This window comes from Pleurodeles waltl, chromosome 3_1 (assembly GCF_031143425.1).
Source record: "Pleurodeles waltl isolate 20211129_DDA chromosome 3_1, aPleWal1.hap1.20221129, whole genome shotgun sequence".
Lineage (NCBI taxonomy): Eukaryota > Metazoa > Chordata > Amphibia > Caudata > Salamandridae > Pleurodeles > Pleurodeles waltl.
Genome location: NC_090440.1, coordinates 1690146200 through 1690166771, shown reverse-complemented (window position 1 = coordinate 1690166771; position 20572 = coordinate 1690146200). Strand labels below are relative to the sequence as shown.

At 43.1% G+C, this 20572-nt stretch overlaps 1 protein-coding gene across 2 annotated transcripts in view; it reads left to right on the top strand.

The window, feature by feature from the left end:
- Positions 1-20572, top strand: part of LOC138285500 (lanosterol synthase-like) — a 192421-nt gene that overhangs the window by 62084 nt on the left and 109765 nt on the right. The window contains exons 3-7 of one of the 2 annotated variants that reach the window (XM_069225489.1): positions 6118-6256; positions 8550-8658; positions 12520-12641; positions 13441-13537; positions 18265-18400. In XM_069225489.1, coding sequence (XP_069081590.1) covers positions 6118-6256; positions 8550-8658; positions 12520-12641; positions 13441-13537; positions 18265-18400 — 603 coding nt within the window. The remainder of the gene's footprint in view (positions 1-6117; positions 6257-8549; positions 8659-12519; positions 12642-13440; positions 13538-18264; positions 18401-20572) is intronic. The other variant, XM_069225488.1, reaches the window with a different exon arrangement.

The following is a 20572-nucleotide window of genomic DNA, read 5'->3' as shown; positions in this document are numbered from 1 at the left end:
CTCCCTTGATCTCCATTTCCATGGATTCCCTCAATATCACCTTCCAGTAGCCAACCCTCGCTACCGCCCTCCAGCGGAGCTCCTCATCACTCCATAGTCTCTGTCTGACATTCTCCGATTCCTTCATCCTTCCTGATGCCATCGCCCATCCACACTGTGTGCACCCATATCTCTTTATGCTCCCTCAGACCCTCTACCCTAGCCATGACGTCACCGTGCTCCCGTCCAGGGGCGGCAAATTTTTCCTCATCTCCTCATGCGTCCTCAGGTAGTTGTTGCTGCTCAAGCCCTAGTCTGGGGCCATCAGAGGCTCAGCAGCAGTAGTGCATGGCCCCACGTCCCACAGCAAAAGGGGGCCTTCGGCGTGTCGTACGTCTTGGCCTATTCCATAACTTCCATTCACGACCACATAGTTATGGAAATGAAAGATGGACATCAGTGCTCATTAATGTCAGAGCGGAAATGGCCCCCCCAGTGTGGCGGTACTGGCTTCACAGCCCTAAAGCTGCAACTTGATATTGAGAATAATGGAAGGTGGGGGCGAGAGTGGAGAGGCCTGTGTTGAGAAACAAGGAGGCATAAATTAGATTAAGGAGTTGGATTTCGGAGTGGAATACAGAATAAGGCGAAGTGAGGGATGATCAACGTGAGAGACTAGAGAAACAGGTAAAGGTTTGAAGAACAGGGAGGGATGGGGGGAGGATGGCATAACTGTGCAGTTCAGCAGAGGAAACGTTTGGAAAGGAATTTAAGGGGGGTTGTGTGTGTGTGTGTGTGTATGTATGTTTGTGTGTGTATATATATATATCCCCATTGGTGGGGATGTTGCAAGTACTTTGGGGGAATGTCAACAGTATGTGAAATAGCTTAAAGTACGTGTGGAAGTTGGAGTCGCTGCTTTCTCGCAGGTGTCGTACAGACGAGAAAAATAACCTACATATTTGCCAGAGAAAATATGTTTTTGCTTTATCAGTTAAAGAGAGAAAAATAGATTTCGTTTTACCAGTCATAGTAAGTCACTGTACTGTATTTTTGTCGATTTAGTGGCATGTCCTGATTATGCCTGCCTCCTGTGGTCTCTGTTCTTTTAGGTTTTCCAGACTGTCTACAGATCTTACGAAGTTCACACTTTCACCACAGGTGGAATGCATTGGGGGATTTAAAGGGGAAAGTGCATTTGACATCCATGTATATAAATGATATGATATACAGAGGGGGCAGCCTCTCATTTTCTGTTCTAGTGAAATAGAGGTGCCTTATTAGTCAATAATAACTAGGACCCCCTACTTTTCTTTCAAACCTATCCATAGTAGCGGAGCTTAAAAGCCAAATGTTATTGAATGCCAAAGTTGCAAGCCGGGTAACTCTGCTTGGGTATGTAAAATAAACCCCACTATTGTCACAGGAGGTTTAAAATCCTTTATAAGAGTCGGAGGCAAAGATTATAGATACAGAGGCAAAAATTATGCCGAAACTCACTATTGGTCTCACTGATCTAGCCAAAGTAGATGAGGTAAGAGGGAGAAAAGCCTTTTTTAACATATGTTAATCATTGTGAAGCTGAAGAAGGGATGAAAACAGCAGTCTTGCTCTCATTGAACAATCATAACTTTTCACAATGTGGAAAAGAACAGCAAAAAGCAGAAGTGGACATTGTTTTAGTCCACAAAGTTAAACACTGTGTGAAAAAAGATTTGTTAGACACATCCAAGGCTTTAACGTGTAATACTCTTCTAAAAGAAATGAAACATAAAAATATAGTGAGCTTCTCAACCAGCTGCTTCAACATTAAATGAACATTATCTGGCATCTGCAAGAGAATATTTAGCACAATTCTTACCTCCCTTAAAAATGAATGCTTAGGCATGGGAGGAATCTTAACGTGGATTGATCAGTGTGCTCTACATACCAAAAATGTTAGCCAACTGACTCTCCTTGAACTAAATTATGACCCACTGAAATGGCGGAACAGTAGGAGTTGATCATTCTGCAGGCTTTACCATTTAAAAAAGATCAACCAGAAAATCAACTACTAGATTTTGGATGAGCTGAAATGGGATTAACCAGTGGATCCATACACCAGCCAACCCAGCTGGACCGTAACTCTAGTGGAACCCAGGAATCTTTGATAACAGACAGTGCTTCCTGCGAAAGGCCTGTGATATTCAGAGATCCACTGAAATTGTTCATGCTGTCAGAAGAAGACGACTTTTCAAATAGAACGAGTGTAAAAACCGGAAGAAGTCTGAGAAAGTCTGATTGCTGTAGAAGTTGAAGGTACAAAACCTGAGCTGCCCAGAATTGTCTGACTAGGACAAAAGGGTCCTTGTCCCTCCTGAGTTCAACCTGCAAATGGTAGAAACGTGTAACCGTCTAGATGTGACCAAGACTGAAGGAAAGCGTCAAATGTTTCTGCTTCTGGACGCAACCTCAAACTGAAAATCAAACTGGAAATCAAAATGAGATGAGAGGCAAATAGATCTACCTGTAGAGGACCCCAGAGGTGATTGATTTGAAGGAAGAAAGCACTGTAGAGCTCCAAGTTGCTCCTGTTCTGCAAAAAACAGGATCCCAAAAACAGGATCCCTCAGTCTGCAACAAAGTTCCTTAACCTGAGAAGATAATGTGCTTAGATCATTGGTTCTGCTTAGGGAAAGATTTAAAAAAATGTCTGACTAAATCCAGTAATCTTTTTAAGTGAGCCTCTCCTAATTTGTTTATGTACAGTGCAGCTGATATATTATACATCCTTAGTTATAAGCAGCAGTCTGCCCTACCTTGCACCAAACTTTTTTGGGCAAAGGAGCCTGCAGAAGCTCTAAGTAGTTGATATCCCACCATGCCTCTTCGTGAGACCCCTTTCTTCCTATCATGGTCTGTTCGCACCAGCCCCCCCTGCCTGATTTGCACGCTTCTGACTCTAACGTGGTGTTAAGAACAGAGCCAAAAACAGATCTTCAGTTCCAAGCCTCCATCTGGGAGAGGCACTAGTCCAGCTCCTTTTTTTGCATCGTCCGATAGGGAAATAAAAAATGAGTAAGGAAACCTTTCCTTGGACGAATCACTTCAAATCACTTCACTTCAAATGCTGAAGAGCCCTGTGATGGAGAGGAGCGGAAAAGCTAGTCTGAATGGATGCTGCCCTAAAATGCTACGATCCAAGCTGACACTTGCAGGGAAAACAAGTTGCTTAGAAAACCCTGCGTTGAGTCCTGGGCTCTTTCCATTGCACCCTTCCTCATTAGGTCTTTCACCTCCTCCAAAACAAAAGCCATCTCTGCTTTGAAAAAAAAAATATTGGACGAGGATACACCAGTTGTCCCATTTGGGAATAGCACTCTGTATCGTATCCCTACACTGTCTGCTAAATCCAGGGTTTTAAACTTATTATGTGCCACTGAAAAAGAAAGAAGACAACTGCCGTCCAACTTTCTTGATGAAAAAAGATTTAAGGTTTGTGGACTTACCATTAAACTGGTGGGAAACTCCTCTGGTTCTCTGATTTCTTCAATGACATTGAACCTCCCCCTCCCCCCCCCCGGGCTCCAAGTGGGTAAATCGTCCTCTGTCATCACCTGAGATCCATACCCTTCCCCTGGGAGTATACGAAGACGGCTTGATGTTCAAACTCTCTTTGTCTTGAAAGCTGATAGTGATCCCTGCTTCTGCACACTCTGGCAAATACCTGAGGGCTAAACAGCCTCTTTTCCAGTGATGTAAAAGTTTGGACTTATGTAGTTCTCTTCTTGACAAATTCTCCCCAGATTACCACTGCAGCTGCCCTCAGCTTCTTGTCTGCCATCTCCACCAGTTTTGAGGTAATACATATCACCACAGTTTTCCTGTGCTCCATTGAAAGTGCTTTAATCACATTCCATAGAATGGAAAATTATCTTCAAACTTACCCCCCTAAAACTGGCAGATCTATGGGTTCACTGGATGTGGCAGCCCTGTCCGCAACATCCATAATCTGAGTCAGGAGGACCAACAAATTCAAAAGCTGGTCTTGCCAGATTGTCAAGTCTTTATCGATCCAGATCCCACTTTTTGTGCCCTTCTCTTTTTTTGGACAAAAAGCCCACCATTGTAGGGTCAATGTTAGGAGTAGAAGCCAACCTGTTAGGAAGGATAGGCCTATGACATTCCGACCTAAACGTGTTTCTATTTGCCTTTTCCATGGTACCCCTTATATGTTCACCAGATGTAGAGTTGACAATTAGACTGGGATTACTATAAGGAGGGCCTAAGGCATCCAAGATCTTTCTCTAACACTCACTTACAGTGGTTGCATCGTAGTTGCATCGTCTAGAGGAAATGGCAACCCTCCAACCAGCCTCCTACAAATCACCATGACCAGAGGGATTCAAAGGCCAATCCGTATGGCAGTCCACTAGAGAGGCAATCACAGATTGTCTGCGCAAAAAGAAACTCACTCACCTTGCCTTCTTTCTGGGAACAGCTGCTTGAAAGGATCCACATGCGGCACCCAGTGGCACCGATCCATTATTTGTCACAGATGCCTCAGAAATATACTTACGTTTTTGTAAACACTTTATTTCCTCATGAGTAGTACAGGGAGAACACCCCCCCCCCCTCCATTTGAGCTAGCCTGACCTTCTCTTGGACATGGTGGCAAATGGGAGGTAAGATGGTCAAAAGAGACTGAAATGGAGCTACTCGGCTCTTGATTCATAGACTTTATCGTGGCACCACTGCTCAATGTATTATATCATGGACATTTACGCGGGTGCCCTCCTTACTGGACTTCTGCTAACTATCATCAAATAATTCTTCTCCTTCTGAAGAAGAGCCAGATTTCTGTGACTCCTGAATCCAGTCCTCAGGCAGCCTCAGCTTTCTCAAGCATGTTTATTTGTGCCTTTCGTTATAAAGCCATCAAAGAAAACTTAGGCTAGCAGCAAAAAAGGGAAAAGAAGAAAAAAGGAATGGGAATGCACCTCTCACTGAAAAGCCAACACAATAGGGTTTAGTACAGACAAGGTAATACCTATCCTGCAACCCAAAACGAAAAGGTTATCTCTCTTAAATATTCAGTTTTTGAAAACAAATATAATATACTAAAGTAACAATCTGTATTGGAAAACATTAAACAAACTTCATTTTAAACCAAAATACTTAATTAAAGGCAGCAGCATGGATCTGTCTTCCTTTTAAACCAGTATACCTAATTAAAGGCAGAAGCATGGATCTGTCTTCCTTATTAACCAAAATACCTTATGAAAGGAAGAAGTAGGGATCTGTCTCAGCGCCGACGCATTGTGCTGTACCTCAGGAGGAAGCGTTAGCCTGACAAGATTCCTGACATGCTGTAAACAGCAGACAGCATAGGCATCCTATGACCGAATATGCGCTGGCCAAATACAAACAAAAGGTGCGTGAACGCTGACCTTTGGACCCATCAAGAAACCGGGACCAAGCGCAGTTGTGTGCCTCAGTGAGAAAAGCCTGTGCCGCCAGTGAGGAAAGCAAAGAAACAAACCCTCAGGCGATGATTCCGCACCTACGATATTACACCAAATACTGGCTTTTTAAACAAAAGAACAGACTAATAATCAGACACAAGTACCAGCATAGAAGCACGTACAAAACAAGAAAATCAATGCTATATCCGAACCAAACATGCACTTAATAAGTTAAATTAAGACAATTGCGAAAAACCGAGGGGCACTTATCTTCTGCTAGAGAAGCAAATAAGAGGACGTGCTCTCTGCCTGCTATTTATACTGATGACTGTGATATCAGCAGGACCTTTATGACGACATGTGCTACAGAAGGCACAGAATGTTAACTTGGCTCTTTGGTTTTTGTTTGGCTGTTCCATTCACCATGTTTTTTTTCTCTTAATGTATGTTCTACTGTGTTTAACTTTGCTGCTAGAGAAATTGGCATTGGAGGTTAGTCAAAATAGAGCTTCTGGTCTACCTACAATCAATCAAAGCTACATCCCCAAAAAGAGGCTGGCTCAAAAGTTATCTCTAAGACCCACTGTTCCTCTAAAAGTTATGCTCTGTTCCACGTGCAGTATTTTTGTTCTCATTGTGCATTGGGTACTGATCTGCTGGAAAATACTATTTTCCTATCTGATTTATTTTCCAGACCCCATACTTCAAAGACTTGCTGCCTGCTCACTCTGCTCTTGACGCAGCTCAGAATGGCATGCTTTTCTACGCTGCTCTCCAGGCAGAGGATGGGCACTGGGCTGGAGATTATGGAGGTCCGCTCTTCCTTTTGCCAGGTACATAGAATGTATTGCACAAGGTGGCACCTGATGTGGCGTGATACAAATAAATTACATTTGGAACATCCAGCATTAAGCCGCAGTGTTGGAAGGGTAGCTTTGCAAAACATTGCTTGTAGGTATTACTTATTTAATCATTAGGGGGTAAGTGAGAGAAACGTGCACCACTGCATTTAAATTGAATAAAGGAAATAAATACCTGCTCTGTTTTTTCTTGATGAAGTTAGCCGGTGTTATGTAGATTGGCATCTGTTAATTCTCCATAATGTTGAGCTCGTCTTTTAACTTCTTCCCCTGGGAATGACTTGTTTACTTCCGTCGCTCCAAAAGGATCAGTAGTTTCACCCCAGTGGATGCAGTTTTTCCCTTCTACGGTTGCAGTATTTTTACCTGTGTCATATGGTGGAGTTTGTCTGTTCTCCTTAGTTTGGATATGTTCCTGTGTCCCGTCTGCTGATATAGAGGGTTGATTTGATGCCCTTCGACTGTATGTGGCCTTTGACCACTGTGATGGAGTTGATATGTTACTACCCTGTCAGGACGAAATGGGTCTGTCCAGTTAAATTGTCTGCCCTCCCTTTGGAATTCTGTGCTCTCACCTCATCTTCCTTGTTAGGCGTAGGTCTGCCTTCTTTGGACGCCCAACATCCTGCCTTCGTAGTAAGGAGTTGACCTGACCCAATTAGGATGGATGAGTTTCCCTTTTACCTTGGGATGTTTTTGTTCTTTCCTCCCTGTGATGGTTTACTTCCAATGATGGGGTACTCTGTTCCCCTTGGTCTGCCTTTCCCCACTTACCTGGGTGGACATGGTCTAGTTATTCCCCAGGTTTGCGTTGGTCTGAAATTATTACAATCGCTCAGAAATGGGGTGGGTCGTGTTCGTTTGGGTTACAAATTCTGAGATAGAATATGTCTCATTCAACATTTTAGGGAAACTGGTCTGGCTCTAAATGGATTTGCACTGTTAAATCTGCAGTAGGTTTAGTCTCATCCTCCATATGAATGGGTTTGTCTGATCCATTCTGGAGAGGGTTTATTCTGATGCTTCTAGCCCTCTGTGATGAGGTATTCTGGGGTGCCCTCCACCACTGAATTCCTCTGGGTTAGTGAACTCTCTTTCAGGTTAGTATAATATGATTCTCCTCTAAGGTTGAGTTGATTCTTCAGATACTGACCGCCATGAGGCTGTTCTTTCTTACATGGGATGGTTCTTTTCCCTGAGCAATGAAAATGCTGGTCTCGGTTTCGAAGGCAGTTCTTCTGACCCCCATATATTTATGCCTGGTTTAGACCCCCTCGGATGCTCGTTTTCTCTTATCCCTCAATCCCTTTTGTTTGCTTTGCAGCAGGGACTGATCTGTTGCCTCTTGGACCATGCCTCCTTAGTTGCCTTTGAAACTTGGCTTGATCGTTCGCCCCTGTGGTAGGTCTGGTCAACTGTCCATGCATGTGTGTTATCAGTTGTTCCTCTTGCATTGTAGCATGGGGTTTTCCTCTTGGCAGTGGTATAAATATTGTCTAAGTATTTTTCTTCAACCAGTCATCCTTTATTTCCATATCTTTATATTCTTATTCATTGCATCTCCTGGAATGCATATGTTAAGGAAGCATAGCACCAGTGCATATCAGGGCACTGGCCTTTATCAGGAGGTGATTACCACCTGATTATAATTTTTAACCCAGAATTATTGGCGTGCTCAAGTGTCAGCTAGCGACTTGCATGGGCGTTGGGCTGTTTCTCCTGTGAGTGAGCCATGGACTGTTACTTTTTGCACTGGGCTCTGGGCTGTTCTCCATAGGACAAGAACTGGTCTTGTCAAGCAAGGAGGAAGCTCATACTATCCTTCTGGAGCATTGTTGTTCCATCTGGGATGGGATTGCAGTCTTTCATGGGGTAAGGTTGGTTTGCCCTCCCCTCTAGTCTCTAGTTTACTTTGGACAGGATTACCCCCCCCGCCTAAATACCCAATGCCCCTCCCTCAAATTACCAACATTTAAATTGGACTGGTTGGATGGGTTCTTAGTGAAACAGAATGCTCCTTCCACATTTACGATGAAGATCTTTCCCCACATCATTGGGATACATTTGGTGTCTGTTGTTACATGTCATGGCTTATTTGTTATGAAGATTTATGTAATAAATCTTTCAAATCAGGAAGCCTGCTGCCTTTTCACCAGCAGGACATGGTCTAACTCTCTACATTAATGTTTTTCCTATTTCTCTCTGTTTGAAAGCCCACAGTACCCACCCATTGACTGTTGATTAATTGTTGTTTCTCTCTACACAGGTCTGCTGATCACTTGCCATGTGGCAAGGATCCCACTGCCTGAGGCCTACAAGTCAGAGATGGTGCGGTACCTTCGCTCTGTGCAGCTTTCCGATGGGGGTTGGGGTCTGTGAGTACTTTTCCTCTATGTCCTGCAAACACGTCAGTAAATATAACTTATTTCCTTCATGCAATGAATGCTGGTGTCTTATCTCATGTGATTTATCACCTGTAACTCTCATACATAGATAATTGTAAACCTGTCAGCTGTCATGTTGCCCACAAATTGTTGTGGTCACACCCTGGAGGCCCCCCAAGCCTCATCTTTATGAATTAAACTTGAGTGGAAAGGAGAGTTAGAGCCAGACAAACCTGTCAGTAAATCTGTCATCAACAGTTATTATAAATGGAGCCCCCTCCCTCACCCCTGAAATCAAACAGAACACACAATAATTGGTATTTTACTCTGATTATTTATTATTCACTATTTTTCAATAAATCAAATGCATTAGAATGAGTGTGAATATTATAAATCGCTTCACACAAATTATACATATTAAGGGGAAGGTTCGATATGCCCCAATGATATGTCGTAACACATCCGTACACTACTAGTGTTACATAAATTGGTAGCAACCAGCCTTGTGAATTTCTGTTTTATTTGTAAGTTATCATGCTCGTATACCAAGTCATGCAGACTCTTTCCACATGCTTTAAGGTGTCTTCAGGTTCGGAGTCTGAATTCCATGTCTCAGCAACTAATCTGTTTGTGTGACTACACCCTTGTACTAATATCTTACATACCTTTTCTAGACATGGTTTTTAATGGATTGAGGAAAGGTCCGTTCATGCCTGGCTTCTGTATCATTATACATAATACTTGAACAATACTTTGTGTTCAGAAATATATTTAGGAAACTTACTGCTACTTTCCTTCCTTCTTCCTGAAGGGTGTAACACTAAGGGCATCTCCTTCATAGCTGTGTCTTCAGCTGATGTGCTTTACAAGCAATGTGTGCGCTGTCGAAACAACATTTTCCTTCTCGGTTTTAGCATAAGTCAATAAGCATGACAATCAAACAAACACTTACTAGCTGCAAAAATAAAAATGTCAAGTTGACCCGCTCTTCTGCTTCTAGGCCTTTTACTTGCACCTCAGATGCACAGCATATGAAGGCTCTTACATCAACACCCGCTGTATTCATCCAGGCGAATATTGCATGCAGCACTAAAACACAGTTAAAGTCCTAACGTAGGCAACACTGCAGAATGCCATTGTGTCTTAGAGTGCATTTATCTTTTAGTAAAGTGTCCATTGACAATCTTTTATGAGCTGGTCGTTAACACCCTAACCCTCATTCCTAGGTGGCTGTCAATTTCAGCTGGTAAAATGTCCCAGGTAAAATATAATTTTGGATGTTTACTGTATTACCGCTGGTGATTACAAACCAGTTTTTGCCTTTTCTGACATGTTCAGCCCGATTAAATTGCTTCCAGTTATACCGAAGGATTTTGGATGTGGTAAACCCACCTCTGAATGTAAGTTCAGGTGCAAGCACCACATGTAGCAGATGTCACATTTACTGCAGATTCAAACTGTGCCCTTGTTGCTTGATGGGCTGCAATAGGAACATCCCTAGATCTCACTCTCATTTCTGCCTCAGCCTTGTTTCCATTGATGATATCCTCTAATCTCACAATCAGCTCTCTCAACCATGTTGGTCAGAATCCAAAAGACCTGCCACACAGAGAAAGGGAAATTGGAATAAAGGGATACATACTGAGGCCATGAGTTACAGGAAACAAAGTCTTCACTTTCGTCAACATACGGGACAATGGGACAGTCTTCCTATGAAGAGATTACAGATTTTAAAAAAAGATATGCACTGAAGTATATTTACTGGAGAAACTGACAATAGCTGTATTCATGTTCAGTGGATTTCTAGCGCTCATCACATGTGAAAGAGCCAATGAGAGTTCACTAATCAGTCAGGTTTAGGAACTTCACTAAATACCAGCTGTGAGAGATTAAGTGCTGCAAACAGGGCTAAACACAGGATTTCCCAAGAGTAGTTTATATAGATTGTTCAGAGGAGGGGCCTTCTCTCAGGCATGTGTAAGGATATTTTCATAGGAATCTGCTTCTATCCTAGTATTGCTTCATTTTTGCTGTCGTGTTTTTATAATGCTTGGGTAAGATAAGTTGCGGTATAAAGAGTGTGTTTTATTGTTCGAGAGCAAGTTACTGTGAGATGTTTGATATGTTACTAAAAATATAGTAGCTGATAATTTCCAAACAATACAAGTTCTTCCTTAAATGTGCTATTGCTTGATGAAGACGTACATCTTTCAGAGATAATAAAAATAACAATGCATACTAGTTGTTTGGGGTTTATTGGTTACATATTATTAAATGTTATATTGAACACTAAATGAGTTAAGAGTGAGCACAAAAGCAAAATGTAATGCAATATAATACTACTGAACAGTGTGTTTATGGCATGGAGGCTTAGTTTGAATGAGGGGTCCCCAGATCCATGCTCATTGAAACATGCATCAGGCTTTTCTTAAACTATCCAGGTTTGTGCTTCGGTGTCTTAGTCTCTCAAATAAATGGAGCAGCTAGAGTGGTACATGTAGAAAGTTGTGGTCTAAGCGGAAAGGCAATCCACATTTACCACCTACATTTGTTAGCCATAAGAGTTCAAAAAGAAGAGAATTGTAAAACAAAATAGATGGAAGGTCTGCCAAATACTACTACAGTGGTCTATTCGAAGAAGAGGCACTGTTGGAAACACAGTGGCAGCCTCCTGCAAGTTTTTTTTTTTTCTCAAATTTATTTTAAAAGAAGTGTCCAGAACTTTAAGTCTACATGGCTTCCGGAAATGGCAATCCAAGTTAATTGACGACTGTATGCAACCCTAAATCTTTTTAGGATAATCAGAGGGGTTCATTTGCTGCATTTGTTGTCAGCTGTAGCATTTTGTGGTTGACGTATTGAAAGTTCTACGTAGTGGTTAATGAGTCTGATGGGAAGTCCTCTATATAAAGAGTTAATTTGCCTATTGTATCTCCAGATCATATTCTTCAGCTCTAGAGACATGACTGCTTTTGAGTGTACTAATGGGTTAGTGCCTTTTCAAAAGAGCACAGAAGAAACACCTCATTCTGATGTTGGTAGCTTGATTTTTCCATTCTCTGAAAACAGCAAGGCAGATAATCAGTTTCAAAGATTTGTGGCCAATGAAGAAATCCTAATTATAATAAGATACATTCCTTAACTGTCGATAGATGGGATCAGTTCACACTGCGTAGGGGCTTATCTGGCTAGCACCTCCTTATTTATTTCAATCACAGTGCATGCTCCTCGTGCAATGATTTGAAGACTGTGTGCCATGGAATTGACCTGGCAAAGGTCTAGGATTTAACATATATTAGCTTTCAAAGGATTAATGTCTTTGGAACCACCGTTAGTGGGAAGGTATGGTACTCATTTGTGCACTGTAATGAATTTAGTTTGTCTAGTGAACTTGAATCTTCATTGGGAGTGAAATCTGTCTGGCCCCTTCTAGGATTTTAGACACACTACTAACAAGCATACGGGATAAAATAATACCAAAATATCGAAATTATATTTTACCAATAATTTAGCATTACCCTTAGTGCCATGTTGTATGTAATGCTGCGCATGGGAGCCCATCATGTGGAATGTTTTGTTGATCGTGCAGAAAAATGAACTTTTTTGGTTCCCTGAAACAGTTTTTGCAACTAGATTTCTAGTTGCGTGGCTAAATGTAGTAGGGTGAGTCCTTTCACGTAGCATTAGTGCACTGTGTATTCATTACCAAAGTCCTTGTGGGGAGCAACCGCTCTTGTTTGTCTCTTATGAATGACCACTCCTTTATTGGGTTGAAGGCACCTATCTCGTCTTGGCTGTCCTTTTAGAAACCTTTCAATAATTAAATGTTGTTGTTCTATTTTTCTTCAATAGTCACATTGAGGACAAGTCAACTGTATTTGGCACAGCCTTAAATTACACCAGTATGAGAATCCTTGGGGTTGGGCCAGATGATCCTGACTTGGTGCGGGCAAGGAACAACCTTCACAGCAAAGGTAAGCACTGGAGGCAGCTGCTGAATGTTGTAATACACCGAGAGCATGTCTCCAAAGAGAGTCTGCAGAGGACTTCACCAGGAGCAAGCATATGTGTGTCTGTGTGTCTGTGTATTTCTTACACCGATACCTCTAATGGTTACTTGGTGCGAGCCAAGACTGTTTCCTGGCAATGATTTGCCTGTTGGGACAAGCCCATTGGGCTCTTAATGGCTGCATTCTGAGTTTACAGTAAGGGTGTCAGAATACCTTTTCATAGACTCAAGATAGTAAACACAGATGGCCTCCCACCTACCCTACAACCAATGGAGTGCCAACACAATTTCAGGATGGTCTTGCAGATTGGGAATTGGGTTTCTTGTGAGTACAGCTGGTGTAGATTGGCACCCCTTTTCCCCAGAAGTGTGCCCCAGTCCTTGAAGCAGCCTATGAGACGAACAGTGTGCAGTATAATTATCCATTTACATTTAGCTTCATTAACCTTTCTGCCGCTCTTAACAAGCAGATGACTGTTTGTCTTGGAACAGGAACTCCCTTTTTAAGTAAGCCACGTGTCTGTGAAGGCTTAAGTCTCTTACCTTGAGCTAATGTCGGTCTGTGTCAAGATTAGCAGTGTTTAGTTTGTATTAGGTTCATAGCATCTCATTGAGTACTTACAACTTACTGTGTGTGTGTCCCTCAATGCAAAGCCCATTAACTGTTCAAGCTACGTAGCATTCTTAAAGTTTTAGATATATTTAACTTGATGCTTGAAAATCCTTGGCCCCTGACCTCTGTGATTCTGTTCTCTCCTGCTCAGGTGGGGCTGTTGGCATCCCATCTTGGGGGAAGTTTTGGCTTGCTATTCTGAACGTTTACAGCTGGGAAGGGATGAACACACTCTTCCCTGAGATGTGGTATGTTGACTTTGGCAATTATTTTCAGTCATGACAAACTTAATTGGTATGATGTGATTGCAGAAGTTGACATAAAACAAATACAATGTTACAAAATAGTTATCACTTAAACACAAGAGGAAATAAAAACAATCTGAATCAAACAAGGGCATTATATCATCACACACACTAATGAAGTAAAAGTAGTATATCATATATGAATAGCTCGTAGCAATAGATTGTGCAGAATTTTGTAGTTTGCTTTTACTTAATCTATGCAACCAACATTTATTTTTTAATAAAGTGCACCCGTGGGGAAAACAAATACAACTAAGTAATGAAAACGTAAGCTATTAGACAATCTAAAATGATAATTCAACCTAATTCAGAAGAGCCATACCTTTAGCAAATTGTGAAGCTATTTCAATTTTGTCCATTCTGGTATGCTCTGGGAGAGCATTACACCATTTGGGGTACATTACCGAACATCTCTTTGTTCCTTTTCAAACAGGTTTATGGGGGTTAGCTAATGAAATGACTTTTTGCAGGAAAACTTTGCATAGTTTTGTGCTACAGCTATTTAGGGCATAGTTTAATTATTTTAAAAATATTCTTTTGTACCAGTATCCAGTGAATGGATTTCAGTACGTTGCCTACCAGTTGCCACTTGCGCAGTGAAAATAATTAGGTTGTGAAACACATTTTGAACTTTTTGCGATGCTGTTGTTTGGTTGGCAGGGAGCCCAAGACTAAAGAACATTAACATGATCAAGCCTACAATTAGTGTCCAATCTATACTACAAGATTTTCTTCAGCAGAGAATTTTAATATAATAGTCAAGAGTTTGAAATAAAAGAAGGGACAGTTTTTAAGTGTTCTAACCTGTTAATCGTGACTTATGATCTGCATCCATTAATCCCAGCAATTTTCATCTTCAATTAAATGGTTACACCAGGTCTCTAAAAATAGAAGACACAACAGATTGATAGTAGATTTTGAATAAACGTTTGTGGCATGTTGTTTGGACCTCTGTTTTACTATCATCAGTTAGGGCCACTACCCAGCATCCATCTCTCCTCCAAGCTACCCATCCCTTTGGACACAGTGCTAAACTGAACATATTTTGGCCATATAAGGTGTGGAGCATATTGCATATAAAAACTAGAAGAGGTGTTTGAGAGTCACACTGAGCATGTTTTATTATGTATTGGCTTGTAAGAGGTGATTGACATTGCTCAAGAAGCTGCACATACCCACAGAAGAAGATAGTCCCTTCAGTTTCACATATCGTTTGATATGGTTGCTTATTAGACGTTTTGTGTATATTTTGAAGAATTTCCAATTGTCATGGCGAATTTACTGTAAATCAGATTCTTAGGAGAGTAACTCTGGTCCTCTTGGTAATTATACGTTTCTCACATGTGAAAGTGTTTTTGCATGGCTATTTGTACATGTTGGTTACAGGGGCATTCTAGTTAAGAAATAGAATTAAAAAAAACCTTAGAAATTCACTTAAAAAAAAAAACAGAGGTTACAGGGACGTTATAGTTAGGTTCTGGATTTACTTGCACAAAACCATAGAAATTCAGCCATTGTAGTTATGGTTATCGCAAGTAACTATAATTCCCGCCCCCTGCCATGCACAGTTTTCTCATCAATAATTTTACTGCAGATGTTACAGTGATGTTATCAATGATGTTATAAAAGATGTCATGAGTGCTGTAATATCAGGGGTAATTAGCAGTGCATGGTGAAGGTGGGTAGGGAAACAGAGAAAACTTCCTCTCCCAGCATGCGAGAGCTGTTTCACAGCTCTTGCTTGTTGGGAGCCGACTTGTGTTTGCTCTGACTTGCCGGGAGCTGTCAAAGCTCCCGCCAAGTCAGAGCAAACAGCTATATCCCAGGGGTGGGCACCTAGTTGGCCCTGGGGGATGGAGGACCCCAGGGCCTTTATAGGCTTCATGGGGGGGGGAGGGCACGTGGCCCCCCTCCATCCTTAAACAACCCTGGGGAGGCGGTGGTCCCTGGCTGAGGGTCCGCGACGGATCCCCTTCATTATTTTAGTTCAGCCCCGGGGAAGTGGCAGTCCCTGGGGCTGTGGGGCTGCCACGGATTCCCTTCATCATTGCATTCAGCCCTGGGGATGTTGTAGTCTCCCCGTTGCTGTTGGGTGGGGTGGGTGGGGGTTGTTACCCTCCCATTAATCAATTGCCCAGGGGAGGTGGTGGTCCCCAAGGCTGGGAGGGCCGCACTTCTCTCCCTGCATAAATGACATATTCAGCCCTGGGGAGGTGGTGGTCCCTGGGGCTGCGGGGGGGGAAGGGTGGAGCTAAATATATATACTATACTGTAATATATACTAAATATAAGCCCTGGGGAGGTGGCGGTCCCCAGGGCATAAATAAGCTGTAGGAGGGGGGGCCCCATGCGCCCCCTCCTTTATGTTTTTATATGCCTCCGGGAGCTTCCCAAACGGGGGTCTTATTTAAAAAAAAAAAACTAAAAAAAAGTTTGACGTAGATTTGAGTCCCAGTCATGAGCTTGCAGTAAAAATAAAAAACTAAAGTGATTTTTTTCCTGATTGGGGGGGGGGGGGGTGGAGATTACCAGAGCTAAGAGGTCATGGTGTCCTTACCCTGGCCACTTTTCTTAATTAAAAAAATATATATATAAGGGACTCGGCTGAAGCAGAGTCCCAAGATGGCTGCCAACACTTCCTGGTTGAAGATCTCAGCAAGAGATCGGGAGGATCACAAAGCCTTTGCGCCTCCAGATATACAATTTTGGTTTTCTTTAATTTCTCTTAAACTACTGAACGGATTTACACCAAATAACAAAAAGCGTAATCTGTGTACCGAAAGCCACCTTTCTGCCAAATGTTTTTGTAATTCTGCCCCCAGTCCTCACCATTTTATGGGTTGCTCCTCCACAGTCCTACCCTGAATACGTTAGGGATGTAGTCAGCCTTGCCAGAGTCGGTGGCAAATTATATATAATGCCCTGGTGTATTCCGTACATATGTGATTCGGATGTCTGGTGGGCATGATCAGGTCTAGGTGGTGGCAGATGTTAGACAACTGCCTATATGTAGGTCCACTAGCATTAAAATGCCCAAACAGTAACACATTGTGCCTCACCTTCATGCACCACCAAAGGCCCTCAGGCAAAGGCAGTTTGCCTTCACACCCCCACTGAGCTTGGTCCAAGCTGTTTCCGAGAGAGACAAAGAGACCCAACTTGTCCTCTGTCCTCTTCCAATAGACATCAGAGACCATGCAGTCGCTCTTGGAGGCTTCTGACTGCCTATCAGCTTATAATTCAACATCCCAGATGCCCTTCAACGAGCCTGAGACATCTCCAGCGCACATCTCCAGCTTACCCTCAGACAACCTTGACCAGCCTGCAGAGATACCCACATGCTGTGAGACCCTGTGGGCCTCCAAATACCCAAATTCAGTCATTAGACACTTAAGCCAGTTCTAGGTCCACCTTCGGACACCTTAATCTGATCATTGTACATCACAAAATTCCTGGGAGAACCTCATTCTATGGCAAGACACCTCCGACAAGCCCTCTGAGGCCCGCAGCCAGCCCCTAGATGCCCCAAGCCTCCAATTAGACAGCACTAACTCCGTCTCAGTTGCTCCCAGACCGTCCATAAGAGACCCACCAGTAGATCCTCTGAGATTGTCCCTGAATTTTGGTATACACTCGCTGAGAGGATTACATCTCTTCCATTGATGAGCCTTGCTGATTTGAGCTTGGTTTTGCTGAGGTTAGAGTCTGCTTCATTTTGTTACCTTTGGCTAGTAGCCATTTTACAAAACTTGACTTCTCTATCATGTTGTCCTTATGCAGATTTACCACTACCTTTTTCGTCTCGGGGGCAGTGCCCTAGAACTCCCAAAAAAAGGGATTAGTCACGCCTCTTCCGAAGAAATCTGAATTGGACCCAGGCAACCTGGAAACTATAGGCCAGTTTTGCTACCTGTTTTTTTGAAAACTACGGATCAGCTCTTAGTAAACCGGTTGTCTATTGCCCTTAATCGTATAGAGACCCTAGACTGGTCCCAGGAACCGAGACCTCAAGACAGTCATTTGTCCATCAGTGGCAGTTGTGGTGCAGCACCCGCCTTTTCATATGCCACTACCCCCACCAGTTGTTTGAATGATAACAGAGCACACTAGCCTGTGTAGGAGTGTATGCCTCCCCATTTTCAAAAGCCAGTATCGTTTTGTGTGAAATATGTTGGTAGATTCTGCATGGTATCAATAGGGATTGGTGGGTATTCTTGCCATCTCACACAGCCTGCATCTTGCCCTCTCAGCAGTGTGTTTCTTATGACCCTGTGCCTTGGAGGCTTCCTTGCTCGCTTGGTCCTTGCTCCCTTAGCAATCTTTGTTCTGAGTGGGCTTTGTGTGCTTGCTTTGAAATGTCTCTAGAATGTTTAGTCGTCCATTGGTCACAATTGCCTGCTTCTCTTGCATCTCTTAAGAGTTCTTCCTGTGAGCGTTGGTACTTTGCTAGCGTGCCTGGTGGAGTTACCCTGGGTTCTTCTTTGAAGGGTAGTTGTCCTTGAATTTTCACAGGCTCTATGACTATCCAGTTTCATTGAAGGTTTGCTTTTTCTTGACCTTCTGTTACTGTCTGGTTCAAATGTCTTGTTTCTAGCTGCTGTTTGTTTCCAAACTTCTTCCAGTGTGTACCACTTATGGTTTTCTTCTCACTGTAGAATTGCTTTTTTTAGGCTGTTCCCTACTTGGATGCCAGCTCACCCCTCTACGCTTTGGTGTCACTGTCGGCAAGTGTACCTCCCGATGAGCTACTGTTATGCTGCACGACTTGCTGCTGAGGAGGATGACTTGATCCTCAGCTTGAGACAGGTGGGTCATCTCTGCTGTGTTCTTCCAATGTTTTTCCATTTCAGAAGAAATCCTCTACCCATTACACCTATTTATGTGTCACCAATCAATACAACAAGGTGGCCCACCCTGCAATTATTTTCAACCTTCCATGTGACACAACACATGGAGGCAGATGATGGGACTTTACGCAGGAACAGTATAGAACATTGTACAGGATCCCTCACCTCCCTTGGTTTCTTGCACAGCAACACATTTCCCCTGGATAGTGCCCCTTCCTATCTTGGAATCTTGCTAAATCTTTCCTTTGAAACTATTGGGACTTGTACAGTGTTTCAAACCTCCTATGAGACTTATAATTTGGCTCAACATCACTGACAAAGCCTTACATAGGGCCACTGAACTCTCATGGGTTATTGCCCAGGGCTCAACTCCCTTCAGCACCTTTCTGTACTAGATACCATGCCACCCCATATAGCTTCTATCTCTTGACATAGAGCCCAACATCTTGCACAAAACTTTTCTCTGAGCTCTCACCTGTTTCAGAATTTCCCACAGGGCCCTTCACCTTCCACGTATAGTTTAGGTACCACTCTTTCCATGAGAGAATACACATGGCTGCACAGTCCACAGGTAGCACCTAACTTCTCGCATGAGTATGCACAGGTCTTCACACGGCCTGCTTGTCCCCCCTACTAGTCCAGGCACAAGTCTTGATACCTTCCAGAAGACCTCACACAGGACTCCACATCTTCGATGGTACATTGCCCTGACGTACCCATTTATAAAACACGTATGCCGGTATTTACGCCAAACAAGCAAGGGTCGTTACGTGAAATGTAGGATATAGTCACCCGTTTTTCAGTCATGTGATATAGACTACTCTAGGGGAGAGTTATAGAGTGGCAAAGGCTCACTGGATTTGGGTTCACAATACTGGTGGTTACACAAGAGAAGAACTTGGAATGAGCTTCAATCGGAAAAAACACTCACACACTCTGGTTCAAAATATTATTTGATTTATTAAATCATAATGATATTCACACATCATCAAATCTGCTTTGTGGGACCAAAATCACAAATTCATTATAATTTACTTCCATTCTCACGTAGGCCTCCGTGGGAAATATGCTATCCTTTATCTAAAATGCTCATTCAGTTTTATTAAATGTGGCACAACAGTCCAAGTAATGAGAAAAACAGACATTGGCCTTGTAAAATGACAAATCATTGGGAAGTAATTTTGAGTCAGTTTGTCAAATACACTTCTTTACCCACAGTTAAATAAAGGCCTCTTCCCACTACACAGTACGGATTCCCTTGCATAGTGCAGCATTTCCAATATACTTGCCAATGCACATCTGTGGCCTTCAAAACCACATGTTCGGTGGCATGTGTAGCTGCAGATACACATGCTTTGCATAGTCCCCCGTCTGGTGTTGGGTCGGAGTGTTACAAGTTGTTTTTCTTCGAAGAAGTCTTTTCGAGTCACGAGACCGAGGGACTCCTCCTCTTTGCTTCCATTGCGCATGGGCGTCGACTCGATGTTAGATTGTTTTTTTTCCGCCATCGGGTTCGGACGTGTTCCTTTTCGCTCCGTGTTTCGGGACGGAAAAATAGTCAGAACTTCGGAAAACTACGTCGGTATTGTTTCGTTCGGTATCGGGTTAGATTAGAATCGACATCGAATCCTGAAGAGCTCCGGTGGCCCTTCGGGGTAATTTCGATCCCCCGTCGGGGCCTGGTCGGCCCAACCACGTGCAACATCGACACTGATGGAACGGACCCCGTTCCGATTCTGTCCTAAATGCCACAGTAAATATCCCTATACAGACCAACATTTGGTCTGTAACTTGTGCCTGTCACCCGAGCGCAAGGAAGAAACGTGTGAGGCCTGTCGAGCGTTTCGGTCGAGAAAAACGCTCCGCGACCGAAGAGCCAGAAGATTGCAAATGGCGTCCACGCCGACAGGACAACGAGGGTTCGATGAACAAGGAGAAGAAGAAGAAGCCTTCTCCATCCATGAATCGGACTCGGAAGAATTCGACGTCGAAGAAACCGTGAGTAAGACGTCGAAGCAAGCACCACACGGGAAAACAGACAAAGCCCAGGGGACGCCACTGCCGGCAGGCCATGGCTCAACCCATAAAGTAGGTGACCGTCCATCGGCACCGGAAAAAGGCGAACTGGTGC